Genomic DNA, 23,276 nt, shown 5'->3' with positions numbered 1-23,276 from the left:
ACTGTCATGATTGCAATCCAGTTTTCAGCTCAACATCAACTCACAGAAAGAAGGCCTACTATTCTCCAGAAACTTCTGCTTGGACACTGATTATTTCTCTCTCAGTATCAATCATTAGCACAAAATACAGTGGCCAAATACCATGACATGTTTACCAGCATTCCTGACATCAAGAAAATGGCTGCTTTTGTGATAGGCAACATTAGGTTTATACTTAATGTGTCATTTTTTTACACAAAGATTTAGACTCATCTGTTCTGATTTTCTTCCAAACTTCTGCAGGATCAATTGATATTGTTTTGCATACCTGCCATGAATTGCATTGCTGTTCCACTTTTCTTGGATTGTTTAAATCTGAACATGGCCATATTAAAGGAGAGGTGGTCAAGATATCTGGATTTCAGGATTCATTTTGGTGGCAGAGTTAAAAGATGCTTAGATTTGCATTGGGTGTGATGAGGATGAACCGGAATAGAAATGAGGACATCAGAGGGTCAGCTCATGTTGGACGGTTGAGAGACAAAGTCAGAGAGGCGAGGTTGTGTTGGTTTGGACATGTGCAGAGGAGAGATGCTGGGTATATTGGGAGAAGGGTGAGGACATGCAGGTGATGAGTGTGACAGAACAATATGACAAGGACAGGAAGATATGGAAGAAGATGATCCACTGTGGTAACGCCTAATGGGATCAGTCGACCAAAGAAGAAGAAGGCCAAGATATCTGGATTTATTTGTGGGAATTTTGGGACATCTTGACAAAGAACATTAACACTGAGTCATCATGGTCTTACATTTTCATTTATTCATAGACTTTTCAATCATTGTAGATGCAATAAGATGTCTAATTAATTCTACTGTTATATTACATATTCTCTCCAAACAGATGAATTAATGAATTTCTTTTGTTTGTTACTTGGGTTTCCAAAGCTTTTTTTAGGTTGTGTTCATGGCATCCTAGTCCCTGCTTTTGTTCACAGTAGATCTATCATGATTATGTCAGTTATTTTGAGCTGCATAAATGTTAAAACGCTTTATAGATTAATAGCCAGGATAAAGGCAGAGGTTATAAATAAAAAATGATAGTACATACTGACTAAACAACATGCCCAAAATCATAATAATCTTCTAAAGTGAGTATAACAAAAATAAAGCAAGTCCACAATATTATACCGTACTGCACGCTGACTATAGGATGTGCTGCCCTCTGCTTACTCGTGATGTGTGTGTTTTTGGGACGATCGTTGCTCAGTCTCGTTACTGCATTGTGAAGCAAAAAGCTGCTCTCTCATCTTCATGATGTACAGTAAGCCGGGCAAACAAGTGCCATAATGTCTGTGCCAATCTTAACTTGTTGCGCTTAAGAAAGCAATAGCTACATGGACATTTTATTTTTACATGTTTCCATTTAAATATTAAAACATATTTTGTTGATTTCAATGTTTTGAAATTTTTTTTATTGGTTATTGGTTAGAATTGAGTATTTGTTCAGAGCTGCAAAAGTTTTTCTTCACACAGGAAACCACAGACAAATGGAACAAGTGATTGTGTAGTGTGGTAAAGAACAGAACTTTAAACATTTTCAAAACTTAATTAAATGTTATTTTGAAAAAATTAGGCAAATAGGATTAGCAAGACCTGTTGGACTGACTGTCCAAATTATTCTAATGTTCTGCTGTGCTTTTTAACTGGGATTACTGCAATGATGAATGATTGATTCCTGTACTTAATTCATTATTTCCATTTTGTTCTTCATTTTCTCTCTCAGATCTTCAAGTTTGATTCTGTAATTATTTTCAAGGTCATTCTCTACATCAGCCCAACGTAAGTTATGTCTGAGTCGGACAGGTTTGGTCTTGTAAAAATCTGCAAATTGTCGATTATACTTCATGAGCACAAACTGCCAGTAAAGTGAAGTAAAATCTTTGTAGAGTTCACCCCAGTTGTTTTGTTCTGCATTGTGTCCTCTCAGATGTAAATTACAGGACATGCAGTTCATTGCTCTTCTGTCAACAACCCGCTGCAAAAACCAAAAAATACCACTAAATATTGTTTTAAATGGCAGCTGATTTGGTGAAGCATTACTGACACCGAATGCCCTGTGGTGTCTTGAGTAGTGCTGGTGATTTTCCCCGTCGAGCTCACAAGGAGTCCCACAACATGGACATTTCTCTCCACAGCCTTTTAGCAATTCAAACAGCTGCTCATGAGGTGGACTGCTGAGGTTGTCCAATATACATTCAATATCAGGAACACTTATTTGATTTTTTAGCTCCATTTCTAATCCCTTAATTGCTTCTGAGAGTTCCATTTCAAACTTCTCAACATTTCCAATCGTAATCTCATCTTGATTTTCAATCCAAACCTGCCTCTTTTCAAATGCTCCTTTAAGTTGCTTTAAATAATCTTCAGATGATTTTCTTTTACTGTTATTTACTTCTTCTAAAGCGTCCTTCACTTTTCCTAACATATTGCGTGTGATTTCCTCTGCCAATGAATGTAATTTAATTTTTCCGGCCTTCTCATCTTTGCAATATTCCAAAACCTCTCTGGAGAGCCATCTCTGTGCATAGCCATCATAATCTGTGATGTACTCCTTGTAGTCTTCAAAGCTCCCCGACTCGTGTAAATTGATGAGCAGAGCTAACTGGAAGTTGGGGATGCTTTTAAGCTTCACAGGGGCCCACGTCTCTCTCATGTCACTGACGATTCTCTGTGATAATTGACTCTCAATTCTTTTAATGAGTGACACTTTTAAACACGAGTCACAAAACCTCTTTGCTGCCCTTTGGCTCCCATCTCTTTCATGGTACAGGTCACTGAACATCTCCCAGTAAGCATGTTTCCTCTCTTCTAGTTTAGCCAGTGGATCATTCTTCCTGATAAATCGGTTATGCATTTCCTGGAATGTTTGGACTGCTGTCCCGCAGACATGAAGTTTGATGTCCACTTGCAGATGATCAATAATCTCCCTTTTCTCATCCCCCAGTGTCTTTATCTGTCTTTCTATTTCTTTGATTACTCCCATGCAAAAGCTTGGATCGTAATCTTCATATTTGTTCACCAACATATTAATATACTTGACACCTTCCTTCATTACCATGTGTGTTGTCCTTTGATCTTCATTTTCTTGAGCCCCTCTTTTAAATATTGACTTGGTGTATTCTTTGAGGTCTTCCGCCATTCTAGCTATTCCTTTTTTTGGTTTAAGTCCAGTCCAGTGATGTCTAGATTCATTTTCATCTTTTAAAGGTTTCGTATCACCTGTAAAAACTTTGCTTCCCCACTCACGAAGTGGTCTGTGCCTCAGTTTTTCTTTGACCTTTTTACTTTTAGTGGTGTCCGACTGCAGGAGACTCTCCTCCATGTCATGCACGATGTCCACCTCACTCACTGGCCTCTCAAATAAATCCAATGTTTCCTTCCACATTTTCGTGAAATCTTCACGAAGTTCATCATCAGAAAGTTTGCTTTTCCCTTTGTATTCTTTTACAAGATTGTCAACCCTGACCTTGATCTTTTCTCTGTGACTTTTCATTAACTCATTGAAGCTTTTGCAGACTTTGATTAAGTTTCTGCACCCCATGACTGCACTGTTCTTGAACAGCTGACAGGTTTTCATGATGATTGCCTCAAAGTATTGTTTGTCTTTTTCTATGTGCTGTTTATTTTCTAAATCATTTTTGTAATATTCCTTCAGTTTTTTAAGGTACTCTTCCTCCTTCTCATTTGCTATTTTTTCAGCCTCCTCTGGTAAAACCAGCCCCAGGGAGTCCAGCTCTTCACAGTTTTTAATTTTGATTTCTGCTCCTTCTCTCCACTCCATGAAGATCTTCTGGATTTCCCACTTCCAGTCATTGCATTGGCAGGAGAGTTTAGCGAATGCATCTGCAGCCAGGCTGTTCTGAAAGCTGAATATGAAGTCTTCAGACTTCACAGCGTTGGAGATCTCCTCTAATAACTTGATGTAGCTTATTATATTTATTGAACTGCACAATTCTCTTTTCATCTTCTTCATACACTCTAGAAGTTCAGTTTTCAACTCATAGACTTTCTCACTGTAGCCATTACTGACAGCCACCATCGGTGGGACGCCATGCCATAGTCCAGGTATGTATATACTTATTTTACTTGGATCGTACTGAATCACGTCACTAAATCTGGAGTAGGTTTTTTCTTTATTTTCCTGTTTTGCGGCGGCCCTTGTGACAATGTCAAGTTGCTCCAGAAGCTTTCTATTGCCAGACATGTTGAGGACACTTGCAGAGATGTCGGAGACATTCTGATGAATAAAATAAATGTTGGGTTTCTTGCCAGTTTCCCTCATTCTTATCATTGCATGGACGACTATCTGCAGAATGTCCTGCATCTCCGTAATGTTCTCAGAGGTCAGGGTCACTAATATGATGTCACTTAACCCAGTGATGAGTGTCGCCATCTCGTTGTCCTGCTCATAGCTGTTTGTTAAGCTCAGTAACTCTGGGGCTCTCAGCCCTTCTGTGTCAATCACCAAAATGTAATCACATCCCAGGTCTTTTTTAACGTCATCATCCAAGTGAATGAGCTGCATGAAGGCCCCCCGTGTGCACCTTCCAGCGCCGACTGCGAACTGAAGCCCAAACAGGGTGTTGAGGAGGGTGGATTTCCCTGAGCTTTGCACCCCCAGTACTGACAGCACATATATGCGAGTGTCTGGGTGAGTTTTGTTCTGAACTTCTTCTAAAATGTCTGACACCCACCTCAGTGGAATATTGGAGACATTCCCATCAATGAGCTCAAATGGGAAACCATCCAGCAGAATCTCCGCAGCCACACTGGGTAAACTGGACAAGTCTGATTTCAGCTTGGTGTCACATGCAAGGAAAGCCTCATAAATTTGCCCGATTTCACGCAGAAAGTGCTCCAGCCCAACTGAACTCCCCGAAAGTTGGTCTAGCAGTGCCTTCTTTTTCTTTATATCATCACATTTTGTGAGCTCTCTTTGTATTTCAGGTAACACCTCCATAGAAACAGAATCCAAACTCAGCCTCAGCCAGTGCAAAAAGAAGAGCCTTTCTTCTCTGGTACTCGACTGTAGCGTTTCAACAAATCTTTTGACAGAGCTTGAAATGTCATTTTGTAATTGCTTCTGTCGTATTTTCTTCTTTTTCTGATTTAACTCCTTTGCGTATTCATAAGGCGTTGTTAAGTAGATATTCATTAACCGCAGGCTCTCTTTGTCTGTTTTGGAGTACTCACGCCAAGATTCACCTTGGAATGGAAATGTCTTGTTTTTAAATTCAGATATACTCTCCTGGCAATGTTTGTCAGCGGCGTCTTCTGATTTGCCATTTCCAGTTGAACAGGGGATGCCCAGTTTCTGTTTAAACTGACGAAAGTTTTTCTTCTTTAGGTTTTCAAGGACACTATTTGCATTTCGTTTTCCAGCCTGGCATGGTGCATAGTCTTCATCAATATTAAATCCACACCTTCTGGCATGATCGGCCATACTTTCCAAAGACATAGTCTTTGGTTTTGAAGTCAGGACTTTGGATATTGCTGAACGGACAACTGATATAAATTCATTGTCATTTTTCTTTGTGCGAATCAAAACCTGCTCTTTTGTAATATCCACAATGGATTTCAAGATGTTCAGTCTTTTGTCATTTGCCTTCAGATTTTTCCTTGTTGGATTTACCAGTAAGAACACCTTTGCTCTTGATTTCCAAAAAGAGCAAATCAGTCTCTCCTCCTCATCCCCAATGTTGTCTACAAAAAGACAAATTACTGAGGAAACCTCAGTAAGAAATCCAACTTGTTTGGGGAACAACTTTGCATCTCCCCGCAGATTTAAAATACAACATGGTTCACAGAAAATATCAGGATTTTCCATTCCGTGTGGCAAGTACCATGCAAGCTCAATGAGGCCGTTGGAAATTTTCCGTGGAACATCTCCGCATTCCAGGTGCGAGTGCATGAAAAAATTGTGTTGGAATTGAGAGTCACCAAGGAGTCCATTAACAAAGGCTGATTTGGAGCACTGAAGATCTCCCAGTCGGATGAATGTGGCCTGAGCCATTGGATGTGCAGCAAGTCTTTTATAAATAACACAACTTTCATGGTCTGTGGACTCGGTTTGCCATTTCTTCTGAACGGCACTCGCAGCCCAGAGGAGGAAGGTGTAAGTTCCATCCGAGGCTGGCAACAGCAATGGAATTGCGAACTGGCAGAGTGACATTTTCATCACAAGTTCCTGTTGAACAAAGTGGTCTGAGCACAAAAATACGGCCACGACGACATCAAGGGGATTCACGTTGTGCTCGTTGCCATTTGTGTCACCAAACCAGCCATCACCCTCATCTTCTGCTGCTGGACCCTCTTCTATTTCCTCTGGCTGTTTTTGTGGTTTCAGGCACTTCAGCTTCATGGTGTTTGAATGCAACATCATCAGCCTTCTAATGAAGTACCAGGGGACTTCAGCAAGTTCTGGAGGATTGCTTGATAATAATTTTAATTTTACAGAGTGGACTTTCTTAGTTTGATTTACAGTGAGTTTCTCCTTGCAGAATTTTTCAAGATCAAGCAACTGAATTACTTCATTTGTGTTTGATGGGTACCTCTCTAATTGTTTTGGTGGCACTGTGGAGTTGGGACTCTTGCTTATCAGTAGCTTCACTTCAACTACCTTCTTCTGCCGCATTGCTTTATCTTTCATACATTTCTTTATGAACAAATTTAGCTTATCTCTCATATGGTGCAGGTTTAGCCCTGTTTGGCCACACTCTTTCAGAATGCTTTGAAGTGTTGGGCATAAATCTGATCCCATTTCATCCAAAATAAGTTCTGTAAGTGTTATGGTGTGTTCACTTTTAGAATTCAACGAATCTTCTTCCTCTTTAAGTGCCATTAAAAACACTCTAGCCTGGCCTTCTTCCTTGTCCATGTTCTTCAAATCATTAATGTGTTCTTCTAATTCGTTAACTCTGTCTGCAAGTTCTTTCCAGTCAATAATTCTTTGCAAAGCTTCACTTTTTTTAATGTAGGAATAAAATAAGACAGTGACCAGGCACTGGTGGTATTGCTCTCCTGCATTTACTACAATTTCTTTGAGTTTCAAGAGTATACAGTACAGTCTGTACCAAATCATTTCTTGGGTTGCTTTAATTAGGGGGTCCTCAAGATTTGCATAAATTTCCATTTGTGAAAATTGTTCTTTTACACTTTCAATACTTAATATCTGTTCATCCATCTTGATGATGGAAACCACATCTTGGTCACACAGGGGATCCTCCACTTCACAGCTTTCACAAAGGAAACATGACACTTGTTGAAGCACAGATTTGACCACTGGATGTTTTGTGTCTTGTGAATTTAGAAACTTTGGCAATTTGCTTAGCAGTGTTTGAATGCTCCTGTTACATAAGAAGCGTTTTTCCCACATATTGTCTGAAGCACTCTGGTACATGTGAGTCTTATAGTAAAATTTTGTGCATTCGGTGATGTATTCAATGCATTTGCTAATGGGTAGGAACTCCGATCGATTCCACATTTCTGCTTTTTCAGATAAACTCTGTAAGATATCTTCAGCCTCGAGTATGCTATCCAGGTCATGGCTGAAATCTTGCAAACCACTTTCAATTTCCCAATAGTTTTTGATCATATTTGCCAGTAAAACACACTTTTGAAAATCTGTTCTGTGGTTTAATATCATAATATTCCACAGTGGTACTAGTCGATTGATAGCTCCTCGGTCAATGACTTTCCAAGTACCTTGTGATTCCAAGAGCCTTCTTCTCCATTGTTCAAATGTGCAACAATTAGCTGGACCTCCAACTGTATGAATGGAGATTGATGTGTTTTCTAAGTGACTTCCTTCACACTCACTCTTAAGTAGGCCTTTCATTTCCGATATGTTTGTGAACGAATGAGTTTCCTGTTGGAGTTCAATTATTTCATTTATCAGCTGCTTTCTTATTTCTTTGAATTTTTCAGTGAAGTTTGTACTTTCTACTCGTATCCAATAAATTCCTCCAAATGTGTTACTTGTGCTGATATGAGAGCCGTACTTTTCCAGTAAGTCCTTACACTGCTCAGTCCTCTCATCTTCTGTATTAAGTAATTCCAACTTCTTTAAATCACATATTAGAGCATCTGAAAGATAAAGATCTCTCCTGCTGAAGGTGCACGTCATAAAAGGAACCTCATATCTTTTCCACAAGCATAAGAAAGGCCTGGCATCTTCTTCTGTTATATCTGTTGCCATTAAACATTGGCCTTGCTCTTCATCCACATATATACCACTTTCATTCAAGTTAGTCATCATAGTGTCCATCATTCTTTTGTATACTTGCTCTGTGGTACGGAAATTGAAAGTTTTTTCTATTTCCTGTGGTCTCCGTTGGCATGACCATCTGCACGTTTCATTAGCATCTATAATTTTTGATCTCTTCTTTTGCAGCTCTCCTGGATTTTTTGAGAGGAAAATTCCATGGAGTGCGAGTCCATAATCGAAAACGTCTTCTACTGGAGACTCATTGAAGGTGTCAGGGCTTGAAAAGAAGGTTGACGGTTGTGTGTTCTGGGTTTGGAATGACATGGTTGGTTCTTCTTAATAAACCTAGACTGAACAAGAAATACATTTTTAACATTATTAAAACTGCATGTTTACAGGTTTGTTATATAGCATCTAGTCACCCATCCATTTTTTGGATGTGCCGTTTCTATTACTCATTTACATTTATTTGCTTAACAGTGGCTTTTAACCAAAGTGACTTACAAAACAGGTCAGCACAATCCAGTAGACATCAGCTCAGAGAATTGTTTGGGAACAAGTGCTATAAAGCAAGGGTGCAATTTTTTTTTTAATCAAATCTGTTTAAGAGTGTGTGGTTTACAGAAATCAGCAATTTGATATAGTGGCCAAGAAAGCTCCATTTTTTCACGTGCAACTTGATTATACAGTAGTAGGAATGTGTGTGTAGTTATAAAAATTCTTAGAGTAGAATGGGTGAAACATTAGCAGGTTAATTGATTGAGCTGAAGATGTTTTGGAAAACTCCCCATAAAATGAATTAGATTTTTTTTTAATTTAAGGTAAATGATTATGACTCTTCGATCTGAGTAAAACAAGGTGATATTCTAGCAATTTACTGTGACGTAACCCAGATGGATTGATCATAAGACAAAATTTCCCCATTGAGTTTTCTGAAAACAGAGATGTTAGAGGGCCAAGAATTAATATGAATTTAAGTGTCATCACTTTCCTGTTTATCTTATGTGTGTTTTTTTGGATGTTAATTTTTGCAATGTGAGGTTGATGTCATTTCAGTGCCATTTTATGCCCATTTTTTCTTGTAGATACAAAATGGCGGTATATTGTTTTGTGGGAGCCACCATGGTCTTTCTAGCAACAATTATGTTATTAGTCATATGGTTCCTGATACTGTGTTGCAACATGAATTGTCCAGGCTTTTGGACAGAAGCAAACACTTAATTGCAGATTGAAGTTAATTAAGGAAAAGATTATTCAGTTATGGTTTAGGGCTCTGCAGTTACTTTTTTGACTTTGCTTTCTAGGTCTTCTTGGATTTCCTGATTTTGACGTAACTAATTTTTTGACTCTTCTTTTTTGGTTCCCTTTGGCTCTTAATGCCCCAATCCTTGACTATTTTTTCCTCTCAGGACAGGCCAAATTCTTCACTTTTGGGCCATAATAAGAACAACAACATAACAACATTTATTTATATAGCACATTTTCATACAAAAAAAATGTAGCTCAAAGTGCTTTACAAAATGAAGAATAGAAAAATAGAAGACACAATAAAAAATAAAAATAAGTCAACATTAATTAACATAGAATAAGTAAGGTCCGATGGCCAGGGTGGACAGAAAAAAAAAAAAAAAAACTCCAGAACAATAACAAGTAAAAGTTGTATTTTTATAAAGTCTGAACACATAATTTTTACAAAATCTGGTGCTTGACAATGACGTGATCTTGGATAATCAAAGTTAAGGTAGGGGAGTGTGATGTACAATTTGTGTGAGAATTAGACTATGCTTCAGGTAAGTTGACAAAGATTGCATTCTGTTATTATCTAAGAGCAAACTATTTTGAAGCAGCTGATGTTACCCATGTGCGTTGGAGGCTCAGTGGCAGTAAGTAGTAACCCACCAAGATGAGAGGTGGCGCTGCCGTTAACTTTGACTTCTTTTTCTTTCCTCCTAAGCACCGAGAAGTCACCGCCAAAGGCTTTTGATCTGACCCCTTCCGGTCTCACGGCCATAAAACCCCAGGCAGTCTCAAAGGATGCATCATCGACTGGCTGGAGTGAAACGCCGGATGGAGCTCTGCTAGGAATGACTGCCTTACAACCTGAACATCAAAGCATGTTTAGGGGATACACACTATATACCGTGTTTCCCCGAAAATAGCACCTACTCCGATAATTAGCCCTAGCATGATTTTCAGGCCGCTCTGTAATATAAGCCCTACCACAAAAATAAGCCCTAGTCAAGATCGTCAGCTGAAAAGTAAGGCGCCTAAGGCCAGGTTTATACTTCACAAAATGTAACTTGTGTGCCCGAAACATCCATTAAATTCTGAGGACACCTTTCCACAATATCTCTGAACAGGATGTTTAATGATTACATCCATCAATCCGGGGATGCGCCCATTCCAGCAGCATCAGTGCAAGACAGAAACAAAATCTCTGGATGGGGCATCCGCAAGGTGAACACAAACACACACATACACTGGCGTCATTGTAGCTTCACCAAATCCCCAAAACTTTCATGTCTTTGGATGGAAAACTGAGCCCACTGTGGAAACCCACCAGGAAAAACATGCAAACTCCAGGCAGGGATCACAAGGGACGTGACTCACTGCAAGAGAGCAGCTCTAACACTTGCCACCATGCCATCCCATATGTGTAACTATTAACAGTATTCATTATTTAAACAAAGTTAATGATTTATCTGTAAATGTAACATACATATTTCAATGCATTTCATCCTGAAAGTGATATGAAGTATAAATCTAAGAATTCTAAATGTGCAGAGAGCTGAAATATTATAAATGTAATGTGTTCTGTATGGCGATGCTGCTTGCCGCTGTTGTCAGGTCAAGAGGAAGCCCCAGAAGCATATAGCCATTAACAACTGGGTCGGTTTTAAGATGACGTTTAGGATGGTCTACTTTCATGACAAAGTAAACTATGGGATCAAAGAGGACATTTTGAGTTTATCAGCTGCATAAAAATGATATCCCAGACCATAACTATGAATAAAATGGCCAAGTGGAAGCAAATAGACACAGAAGAGCAGAGGGGCAAAGACAGAGCCCTGAGGAACCCCTTTTGTGACCGACACTGAGCTGGACCTGTGTTGCCAAGACTAACAAACTCTTGCCTGTCAGTCAGGTAGGAATTAAACCACTGGAGGACAGTGCCAGAGACACCCAGAATGTCATGTCTGACCCGAGTGTCAAATGCTGCACTGAGGTCTAACAGAATTAATATGTTGGTTTGTCCAAACTCTGCTGCCATAAGCAAATCTAGTTACCCAAAGCAGAGCAGTTTCACTGCTGTGCTGTACCCTGAAACCTGATTGAAAGGGTAACATCAAATTATTAGAAGTTAAGTAATTGGTGAGCTGGGAGACTACGACACGCTCAAGAACATTTGACTGAAGAAATAAGTGAGAAATGGGCCGAAAATTGTTAAGACTGTTAGCATCAAGAACAGTCTTTTTTAACACTGTGGTGACAGAAGCCATTTTAAAAGTGAGCGGCACAAAGCCAATGTCAAGAGAGGTATCTATTTATTTTTGTTGTAATAGTTGGGATTATGGCATGAAGGCAGGATTTAAGGAGTGTGGTGGGAATGGGGTCCAGGACATAAGTAGTCGGCCTCATTTTACCAAGAAAGTCATTAACAAATGCAGATGTGACTGGTGAGAATTTAGAAAAGGAACTGGACAGAGTGGGAAAACAGGGAAAGATATTAACAGATAATGGATTTATGTTCATTGAATTATTTAAATTTTTAATTTTATTGTATAAAAAGTGGAGGAATTTGTCACAGACTTCAGCAGAGGAGGTAATTAGCCCAGGTGCATGCTGAAGTAGTTTATTACAGTGGATATAGAAAAGAATCCCCCCTTTGAAATATTTACATTTTTTTTTTTTTGCTTTATAGCCTTAAATTAAGACACACACAAAAAATATTTCTTCCCAGCTTTACTTACTTAATGCAATCTATAATATCCAAGTGAAAGACATCACAGCTACAGTTCAGAAAAATGGTAAAAAATGAAAAACAGTTGAATTGAATAAATCAAGTTTAGTAACCTTAAAGGAGAACTTTGTCCTAAATTGCTTATCATTATGCATTGGAGACATTGCTTGTGCATTTATAATATCTGTAAAAGGGCGCTATATAGCGCCCGACCCGGCACAGACCATGCAGAGGCACGTGTACAAAAACACACAGGCTTTATTTTTTCTTCAGCTGTGTGACACGTCTTCCCCATGCCACCCAGCCCAAACACAATCCCAAAGCACAAAACAAAGCACAAGACAAACCACAATTCTCCACCTCGCTCCACCACTCCTCACAGGAAAGCTTTGTCTCCTTCCTCCCAACTCTGGCTCCCGAGTGGTGGTGGCTGGGCCCTTTTATAGCCCACCCGGAAGCATTCCAGGTGATTAACCACCTGGTCCTAATTGCCCTTCCGGGTGGGGCTGCAGGCTCGTCAGCCGGGCTGTGGGAAGCAGGCAGCTCCACCTAGCGGCCACACCGGGCCCCAACCAAGCTGTGGAGGACTCCATCTCCCATGGAGCCCTGCGGGTGGTTGGGAAAAGCTGCCACCAAGCAACCCGGGGAAGGTACTGGACTGTCCATGGCGGCTCCCCCGGAACATAAGCAGCAGGGGCGACCCTGCCGGGCATGGGACCCAGCTGTCCTACACATATCAAAGACAGAGGATGCACTTGAGCCATCCCAAAAATCCAAGAATAAGACTACCAAAGCCAAGATATACAAATACATACGAGGAACATACAAAATGTTTCGGCACTTTTTTTAAACTCTATTTATTAAGAATTTCAAAAACAAATGACATCACTTTTCTACACAGTCACCTTCCTTTACAATGCAATTTTCCCAGAGTCATACTAATTTTTTAATGCCCAATCACTGCTTCTACCGTCTTCACCATTTCCAACGAAGATATAAAAGTGCGGAAATGTTTTGAACGTCCCTCGTATGTTAGTTTAAAGGAAAATAAACAGAGAAGGGTACACAAAGAAAAAAAAAACAATGTACAAAGCAACAAGTCTGCTGCTCCACTGGCCTTTTGTTTATTGGTCAGTCACCCTGTCAATTATGTGGGAAGGCTGCTTCACCTCCTTCCTCCTTACAACGCCAAACACTCTTGTCGCTTTCTGTTTCACCTCCTGTACCTTTTTAAGTAATTATCTGCCATTATTTCCCCTCACATGTCAATTTCCTGGTTTTTCTCACCTCTAAAATCCAAGTTCAGGTATTGTCTGGCCAGAAGAAGCTTGTTTGTTTCAGAACAAATCACAGCACAGAAACTGCACTCGTTAAAGTAGTAAATGACTTGCGGGTAAATGCAGACAGAGGCCATTTATCTGTTCTCATCTTCTTAGATCTGAGTGCCGCATTTGACACCATTGATCACATTATTCTTAGAAATCGCCTTAGTCAATGGGTGGGCCTCTCTGGCAGAGTCTTAAATTGGTTTGAATCCTACCTGGCAGGTAGAAAATTCTTTGTTAGTTGTGGTAATTACAACTCAAAGACACATGATATTCTATATGGTGGTCCACAAGGCTCTATCCTGGGTCCACTGCTCTTTTCAATTTACATGCTTCCGTTAGGTCAGATTATCACGGGGCATAACGTGAGCTACCACAGCTATGCTGATGACACACAACTGTATTTATCAACAGCACCTTCAGACCCGGACTCTCTTGGTTCACTGACAGAATGACTTACTTGTGTTTCTGAATGGATGAGTACTCATTTTCTCAAACTAAATAAAGACAAAACAGAAATTTTAGTGATTGGCAATAATGGATATAATGAGGTGTCACAGTAGGGGGCGCTAGTGCTCCCTTGAACCCTCAGGTACCACGCCAAACACCTGGTAAAAGTGCTACAATAATTCTTTTTATTATAATAATTATGTGCACTAAGCACCCTCCACTCCACACTACTCATAAATAACCAATAATACACAATAAACAATCAATAATCCAATCCTCCAGCTCCCAGATGCGTCGCCCTCCTACCACCCAGCTCAGCTCTTTGTCTGGGAGTTCCCATGGTCCTTTTATACTCCCTGACCTGGAGGTGTTCCTGCCCAACAGTCCACAAGTCCTTATTCCTTCCGGGTCAGGGTAAATAGTCCTTTTCTTCAACCCGGGAGCATGTCGTTTCTTCCTGTCACGTGACTGTGACGGACTCCCGGGTCATAGGGCACATAACAGCCTATGAGTCCCCCCTACAGCCACGCCTGGTGGCCCCCACGGTATCCAGCAGGGCTGTGTATAAACACTACATAGTCCATGATGCCCTGCTGGAATTCGGTGCATGATCATGCTGTCGGGAGAGCTCCTCCTGGCGGCCTGGGGGTGAGGGCCAGAGTAAAATGCCGGCAATTCACCACAGAGGTTATCAGAAATAAACTTGATGCATTAGGATTAAAAGTCAAGACAGAGGTAAAAAATTTAGGGGTAACTGTTGACTGTGACCTGAATTTTAAATCACATATTCATCAGATTACTAGGACATCATTTTTTCACTTAAGAAATACAGGAAAAGTTGGACCTCTTATATCATTGAAAGATGCTGAGAAATTAGTTCACGCTTTTGTTTTCAGTCGACTAGATTACTGTAATGCACTCCTCTCAGGACCACCAAAAAAAAAGGCATCAATCGATTACAATGAGTGCAGAATGGAGCTGCTAGAACAACAACAACAACAACATTTGTTTATGTAGCACATTTTCATACAAGAAAAAAAATAGCTCAAAGTGCTTTTCAAAATGAAGAATAGAAAAATAGAAGACACAACAAAAAATAAAAATAAGTCAATATTAATTAACATAGAATAAGTAAGGTCCGATAACCAGGGTGGACATGAAAAACAAAAAAAAACTCCAGACGGCTGGAGAAAAAAAAATAAAATCTGCAGGGATTCCAGACCATGAGACCGCCCAGTCCCCTCTGGGCAATCTACTTAACATAAATGAAACAGTCCTCTTTGTATTTAGGGTTCTCATGGAAAGACTTGATGATGATGGTCACGTAGACTTCTGGCTTTCAGTCCATCAATGTAGGAACATCATGGTGCTTTGATTAGGTGGTGGTGGCGCAGGTCACCACCACAAAGAAACCGGAAAAAGAAACAGAAGAGTCTTAACTAGGAAAAAAAATCCGAGCACATCACACTACACTGGTTACCTGTGTCATTCAGAATTGACTTTAAAATCCTGTTTATGGTCTACAAAGCCTTAAATAATCTGCTCCATCTTATATTTCTGAATGTCTGACACCTTACACTCCAAATCGTAGCCTTAGATCTTCAAATGAGTGTCTGCTTAGAATTACAAGAGTTAAACTTAAAAGAAGAGGTGAGGCGGGCAGCCTTCTGCTGTTATGCACCTCAAATCTGGAATAGCCTGCCAATAGGAATTCGCCAAGCTGATACGGTGGATCTCTTTAAACCACTGCTGAAAACACATTATTTTAACATGGCTTTCTCAGAGCGTCATCTTAGTCTAATCCTGATGCTCTGTATATTCAATTAATTATCATTACTATTCATGGCGGCTCCGTAATCCGTACTAACCCCTACTTTCTCTTCTGTTCTTTTTACGGTTTTCTGTGTTGTTGTGATCTGCGCCACCACCACCTGATCAAAGCACCGTGATGTCCCTGTATTGATGGATTAAAGACCAGAAGTCCAAATGACCGTCATCATCAAATTTTCCCATGAGAACCCTGACTACAATCAGGACTGATTGAGGTCATTGATGTTAGGTAGAATGCCTAGAGGGGGCTGGGTGGTCGCATGACCTTTGAACCCCTGCAGATTTTATTTTTTTTCTCCAGCTGTCTGGAGTTTTTTTTTTTTTTTGTTTTTTCTGTCCTCCCTGGCCATCGGACCTTACTTTTATTCTATGTGAATTAGTGTTCCCTAATTTTAATTATTTATTTTGTCTTTTTTCTCTTTCTTCATCATGTAAAGCACTTTGAGCTACATTGTTTGTATGAAAATGTGCTATAGAAAGAAATGTTGTTGTTTGACTCATCCAGCAGTGACTTGCAGGATAAGCTCAGTAAAGGGGTCAGAAACACCGACTTAGAACCTTCTACTGGTATTAGGTATCCAGGCTGTCCCGGTCACCTGCTCTCATTTAAATGATCAGACGTCTCCCACATAGCCTGTTCAACATAACACACAGACCGGCCCAATATTGCAATGGACCTCTTGGATGCCACCTTTTTGACTCTGGGATTTCCGCTCAATTATTAGTTGTTTCTTCCTGTTCTAGATGTTTGTCTGATGGACGGATTAAAAGGCAGAAGTCTACGTGACCATCATCATCATCAAGCCCTTCCGTGAGAACCCTAAATCCAAAGAGGACTGTTTCATTTATGTTAGGTAGAATGCCCAGAGGGGACTGGGCGGTCTCATGGTCTGGAATCCCTACAGATTTTATATTTTTCTCCAGCCGTCTGGAGTTTTTGTTTTTCTGTCCCCTGGCCATTGAACCTTACTCTTATTCGATGTTAATGTTGATTTATTTTGTTTTATAATTGTGTCTTTCATTTTTCTATTCTTTATTATGTAAAGCACTTTGAGCTACTGTGTGTATGAAAATGTGCTATATAAATAAATGTTGTTGTTGTTGTTGTTGTTTGTCTCAGGAAAAATATATTTCAGGAGCATATTCTACTGTCCTTTGCAGTTTTCTGTGACTGACATGTTGACGGGAGTCATTCTGGTGTGACTCTTAAGATCCTGCAAATTGTGCTGCACCACCTGCAGCTTGCAATTCTGGTTCTGACCAGGAAACCCAGTGTATCAGAAATTTAACAAGATAACACAAAACATTCTCTAAATGCCACCATGTAATTCAGGTTTTCAAAGGCCCAAAAGCCCATCCCGTACCAGCAGCAAAAAGCACAGACAAGAACAAACCAGTATAGGATTCTCCAACCCATCATAGTTCCCACTCGTGCACACACCAAAACAGGGCCATTTAACCTAAGCTGAACCTAACCTGCACATCTTTGGGGATCTAACAGTGCATGGAGGAAAGTCCACATAGATTTGGGGAGAATGTGGAAAGTACACACAGATAATGACCAAGTGTGGCATTTGAAACATGAGCATAGTGTCTGTGAGGTACCAGTCCAGGCTTCTGCACCCCCATCTTGTTGCCCAAATATAAAGATGTCCTTTTCGTGAATCTGGTATTGCCTACACTAAGCTGTGTGATATGTTTTGCTGAATGCAAAAGTGTGGATAATAGAAGAAACTTTCCACGCATTTTAAACATCGTAAAAGATTTGTTCTTGGTTGATACTTACTCATGAATAATATTTTTTAATCTTGTGATATCAAAACATTCGCTGCGTTTTATTGCTGTTGTGTTTGACCCTATGCTGGACTAAAGCCTTGGTATCCCCTGTGGAGAATTTACTGGGTGTAAAATGCTTATTGGCATGTGACTAAGTCTGGTGTGTTACAGTGACACGCTTATTATGAGCTGAGAAAGTCTATAAAGTCTCATTCTTACAAATAATTAAAATCCTGTACTCAGAAGCCACATCACTTGAAACAGAAAGTGTAGCAGGCAGGATATCCTGATGCCGAAACAAGAAGAGGATTGAAGTCCTTAAGGAGTGTAAAGAAGGTGTTAAAAGAGAAGTGGGAAAAGCGTAAAATAAAAGATACAAGTTGAATTTCATCAAATGTTACTGTAGATATTGAAGGCCTTTCAGGTGAACCACATTTCAGAGTAATTGCGAGTATCATTGTAAAAGAAGGTAGATGCCATATAATTGTGAAAAGCTAATGTTTACACCATGTAAAAAGGACATCGTGTCAATGATTACATTGTAGGAGTGGCCTTCATTGGCATAGCCTATACAACAATGTTTCACATCTTCCATCTGGGGAGGCTCTTTTAGAAAGTCTAAACATTTCCCACAAGAATAACAAAAGCGAGCCAGCTAGCTAAAATGGTTACCACAAAATGGACAAAACATCGTCGTCTGGCAGTGCTTAATCGCTACAAACTCTATTCGATTTTCCCCTCGCAAAACAGTTTGAATGACACAAAAGGTCAGCAACAAGCACTTCCTGTGTATTGTAACTACCCTTTCCGTTTGACTTGCCGCTTGTAAATTTGTTTCGGGAGTTGTAAATTGTTCTCACTATTGTAAAATTGTTTTCTGAAATGTTAATTTGAATTTCTTTTGTAAATTTGTCTTAATGGTTATAAATTTGTTTTGTGAAATGTAAATTTGTTTTGCCTTCTCGGCCACCGTATATAGAGGATTGTTGCAGCAAAGTGAAAAAATGTGTAGCAGTTAATACAATTCCTCAGTGTTTTTTACAATCAGGGCACAATTTTAACTTACAAGACACAGCTGAATTTTCTAATGTGCTTTTGTGAGAGAGTAATTATATGAAAGTAGATGCCTTACTAGTAGAGTGCTTAGTACGTACTGATGGACCGAGTGACCTGAGTTTGTTTGATTGTCTGTTTAGTTTGCTCTTTCCCTCCATATTGTAGTTTTTCTTTCTCCATGTACTGCAGTCCTAATGATGTGTTACTTTAATGACAACTCTAAAGCAGGTGAGATCAGTCAGATCCACACATGATGGACTCTGCAATGATCCTGATTTGAAGTAAATGGCTTCAGGAATTGGCTGAATGGATGAACAAATGCAAGTTGTTGATTTAATGTCAGTGTGCACAGTGGTGGTGTGCTTTAGTAGAAAGGAACAAAAAAAAAACAACTTGCAGTTATAACATTTCTAACATGCTGAACAAATTCAGTGTACTGTACTGTATATACTCACGTAAGTCGAGTCTTGAAACCTGAAAAATCGATCATAAAATCAGACCCCGACTTATACGCACGCTCAAAAATGCGACACTTAACGCATCGAATTTTGCTGCAGTAGCGCAGTTACCAATTTATTTCGCCACTTCAACGACTTTTAGTTTAAAACCAGCATTCACATTTTCTTCTGATTGAACGCTCAATCTTAGATAAGGGATGCTCTTATGGTAAAGGTGTATGAGGGTGTGAGATACAATTTAAAAAAAATACAAATCAGTGCAAACGTCGCTTCGGAATAGTTCGGGTATTACCGTTCGGTGACGTAGGCACAATAGAGAGAGAGAGAGAGAGAGAGAGAGAGAGTGAGAGAGAGAGTGAGAGAGAGAGAGACAGTGGGGCGGGGGAGGTGGAATGAGGGGTTAGAAGCACAAGCTCATACAGGGAATTGCCCCACCCACATCGTATTACTCTCTCAGGCGGACGTTAGCATATCATAATCTCTTGGACCAATAGCGACAGTTTTCCGCATTCAATTTATACGATCGACATTATAAAATACCAGAAATTAAACTATTAAATCAATTACAAACTTATCCACGGGAGAACTTACCCGCGAGTATATACGGTATTTGTTGACAGCTTCTGTAAAAAAAATGAAATAAAATGAAATAATAAATTACTCAGCCTACTTTAGCGCATTGAGTACTTGATCGCTGCACGTTACCTCATATAGATGAGTAAAGAGTAAAGACAATTACAAGTCTTTTTCAATGTTAACAAGTTTTGTGGGCGATTCATATTACATTGGCTCAAATATATATAAAACTCCTAAACTTACCAACAGCCTGCAGGGGATTTCCACTCCATTTCTTTCCTTCGGTAGAGTTTTAGAGAAGGAGGACTTTATAGATGTGCCTACACTTTACTCCTCCCCTACATGTAATATTGAAATATCAGCACAACACCACAGTAAACATGAAACTGAAAATATTGTACGCTAGATTTAACCTTACACTGCAAAAAATAAAATATAAGGAAGGGAAACGTAAATCCCGTTTTCCTCATTTTACCATTTATTTACTTAGCTTAGTTAGCTTTTAAGATTATGTTGCTTATTTTAAAAAATATTGTCAAGTCAATTTTGCCTGCCCCATAGGTACATTTTTTTTTTTTTTTTTGCTGAATAAAATAGGACTGAATGAATTTATAGCAATATGCAGCATGTCTACAGTATATCAGGGGTGCTCAGCTGCGGTCCAGGAAGTCTGCCGTGTTTGTAGCTTTTCACATTAACCAGATCGTTAATTAGAACTGGTTTATTTACCACTAAAGCATGTATGTTTTTTGAGCTTAGTTTTAGTTAACATTTTTCTTTACGATTCAGAAGCCTTATTTGCCAGTTTTAGTTATAAACAGGTACATTTGGGTTTTAATTGTTCAATTTTTTCATAACCAGCCATCAATTTACAATGGGATCCCCAGCTCTAAAGCCAGCGTGCTTCCATTTAAACCTGTGTATGTGCATCATGAAGTGTCTGTGTTCATACAATATTTTGAAATAAATGAGAGAAAAAGCAAAAGACCATAATTTGCAAATTGGGATATAGGTCCTATGGGGGGCTGGCGCCCTGCCCGGGGTTTGTTTCCTGCCTATCGCCCTGTGTTGGCTGAGATTGGCTCCAGCAGATCCCCGTGACCCTGTAGTTAGGATATAGTGGGTTGGATAATGGATGGATGGATGGATATAGGTCTTAGAAAATGAAAAATCTCCAATGTTATAACAATGTCATTTTAGAAGAATGAAAGCACTAACAAGCCATATAATTAAATACCAAGTTTCATAATCTGCTGGGTTTGGGTTCTAATTACAAACCTGGTTGGAGTCAGACCTCCAGGGCCAGAGTTGAGTACCCCTGATGTAAGGGATACAATTTTTACACCAGCTCATTCATTCAGTTTACAGTTTCCAAATGAATGATATTTAAAAACAACAAAAAAAAAAAAATGTAAGAAATGTTGGATGTAATTCCTTCATCATTAATTGTGCATTCGTGTGAAATGTGTGGACACATATATGGAGGAATATGATTAATTAAATGATCTCCCAGCCATCCATTTCTTGATCACTTCTATTGATTGGTTTATTTTCTCAGCCCACTTATTCCAAAATTGGGTTACTGGATGTTGGATCCCAGAAGCATCAGGAATGAAGTAGGTGCCTGTGACAGTGCGGGTCCTGCTCCAAGCACCGTCTTCTAGCTTTGGGAGCTTCTTGAACCCAACACCATCAGTAATGTAACCAAATGAGCTGGCAGATCAGGACAAATCACACGTGGAGCAAGAGGAAGGTGTAACGTGTGCTAGTGCTTTAAGTAAAAAAAAAAAAAAAAATCAAAATTAAACATTGTCCAAATAAATAGTGCAGTGTTTCAAAGTTAATAAATAATGCATAAAACAATGACAATCCAAACATTTAAAACAAGGCTTAAAATGAGACTAAAAACTAGCAGTCATTGGGGCAAGTGAGCCAAGAAAAACTCCTTCATGTCTCCCTAGCTCACCCGTGGAGACTTCAGCAGCTGTGGACCTCTCACTACCGACCCCCGTCTTGGCTGCCTCCATCGGCATCTACCAGACCACTCAGGGTTAGTTGTCCTCTTGCCCTCCTTCTGCCATGCACACTCAGTCATCCCTTGTATTTCAGGAGAGGACGTCACCTTGATTGTACCCACTCCTCACACAATCAGGGGTCCGATCCATCCCTAGAGCATTGATCTCTTGCTCTGACCCCTGACTGCACTGATCGAGCTCTCTGTCTGTCTGTCTCTCTCTCTCCCTCCCTCTCTGTCTCTCTCTCTTTCTCTCTGACATGCAGCAGAGAGACATGGTCAACAAGGAAAAGGGAGGAAGAGAAACTTGAAAGAACTGAAGTGAGATATCTGAGGTGGACTTTCTGTGTCATATGGAGTGAGGGAGACTGAGGAATGAGTAGGTTAGGAGAAGGGAAGGAGAGGTGAAGTAAATGAGAAAATGACAGAAGTGAGACTGAGTTAAGTAATGACAATATAATGCATACTGTAATGCTTGTTGCTGTGATGTGCTATTCTTTGTAGTTGCAGATGGTAAAGGAAGATATGGACAGATGGGCATCCCGGCTGCATTGGTTAGTGGTACCTTTCCCAGCCAAGAAGCCTACATGGTAGAAGGATTGATGAAGACTACTTTCCTGGGCCATATATTTGACCTATGCACAAAAGTGGCAGCATCCTTCTGGTGGAACTCCCATTGGTACACTCACAAGGCATACAGTAAGATCTAGTCCTGATGGGCAGTCCTGTTGGGGTACTTGGGTGATACCAGGGGGAGTTGCAGGGGAATGCTATTCAAACTATGGGGGTCTTCCATCTGACCCTGAAGTGCTTCCATTATGCAATGGTGTGGCACTGGAAGAATTCCCAGGTCCAGCATAAAAGAAGTCGCTTCACCTCCATCTAGGAGTCAGAGTCAGGAGGGTGTGGATACCACTTGCTGGGAGGTGTGAAAGAAAGGTACTGTTACAAATAAAACAATCTTTATTTGAACCCATTACTGTCTGTGAGTAGTTGTGTCTTGGGGTTTGTCTCAAGTGGTACCGATTGCCAAGCACTCTACAATAATCTGCATAAGAATCTCTCTATAGGGATTCGCTATCCCCAACTCTAACAAACACGCTGGCGTCATCAAAACACACATAAAAGTGCAAATCTTTTAGTCTTGTGCTACTTACCAACCAAACAATGTCTGCCTATTACCAAAATTGTTCTAAATATTGAGGAGTGACCTCCATAGCTTTGATAAATCCTGTGAACAAGGCAGTAGCCATCAAAGTCATACTTGGTACTCATTTATTATTTCAGACACTCCAGATAAAAAACAAAGTATAGAAAATATAAAAACAATGTGATATTTTGTGGTATAGCGGGTCCGCGGCTTCCGAAAAAAAGGTCGGGTTTTTAAATCCGTATAGCCATATCGTTCTCCGTGGGCGCGATTGCAAGACCGCGGGGAGGTGATAGGAGCGAGTTGCACCTGCACATGTGGATGCGGTCGTTCTTGTTCGCCTCATTGGCTTCCTGCGGTGTGTAATTAAGACGCTGCGCCCACGGAGGCAGCCGTGTGTGTGTATATATAGATAGACGGATGGAGACGAGAG

General features: G+C 40.0%; 1 protein-coding gene across 3 annotated transcripts; it reads right to left on the bottom strand.

Moving 5' to 3' along the window:
• Positions 1-748: 748 nt before the first annotated feature.
• Positions 749-19,962, bottom strand: LOC120536640 (interferon-induced very large GTPase 1-like). Of its 3 annotated transcripts, XM_039765063.1 has the most exons (3): positions 19,923-19,958; positions 19,695-19,726; positions 749-8,597 (listed from the first exon to the last, which is right to left on the bottom strand). In XM_039765063.1, exon 3 carries the CDS (start codon positions 8,569-8,571, stop codon positions 1,723-1,725), a length of 6,849 nt encoding a protein of 2,282 aa, XP_039620997.1. In that variant the 5' UTR covers positions 8,572-8,597; positions 19,695-19,726; positions 19,923-19,958; the 3' UTR covers positions 749-1,722. The 3 variants fall into 3 exon arrangements, with proteins under 3 accessions (XP_039620997.1, XP_039620998.1, XP_039620999.1); XM_039765064.1 differs by lacking the exon at positions 19,695-19,726 and having other exon boundaries at positions 19,923-19,962; XM_039765065.1 differs by lacking the exons at positions 19,695-19,726; positions 19,923-19,958 and adding an exon at positions 13,496-13,536.
• Between the last annotated feature and the right edge of the window lie 3,314 nt (positions 19,963-23,276).

Source organism: Polypterus senegalus, chromosome 10 (assembly GCF_016835505.1).
Source record: "Polypterus senegalus isolate Bchr_013 chromosome 10, ASM1683550v1, whole genome shotgun sequence".
Classification (NCBI taxonomy): domain Eukaryota; kingdom Metazoa; phylum Chordata; class Cladistia; order Polypteriformes; family Polypteridae; genus Polypterus; species Polypterus senegalus.
This window is presented reverse-complemented; position numbering and strand designations above follow the sequence as displayed.

What these genes read in the sequence shown, in the direction of transcription:
- LOC120536640 (XM_039765064.1), bottom strand. Translation starts at nt 8,571, where the DNA reads ATGTCATTCCAAACCCAGAACACACAACCGTCAACCTTCTTTTCAAGC.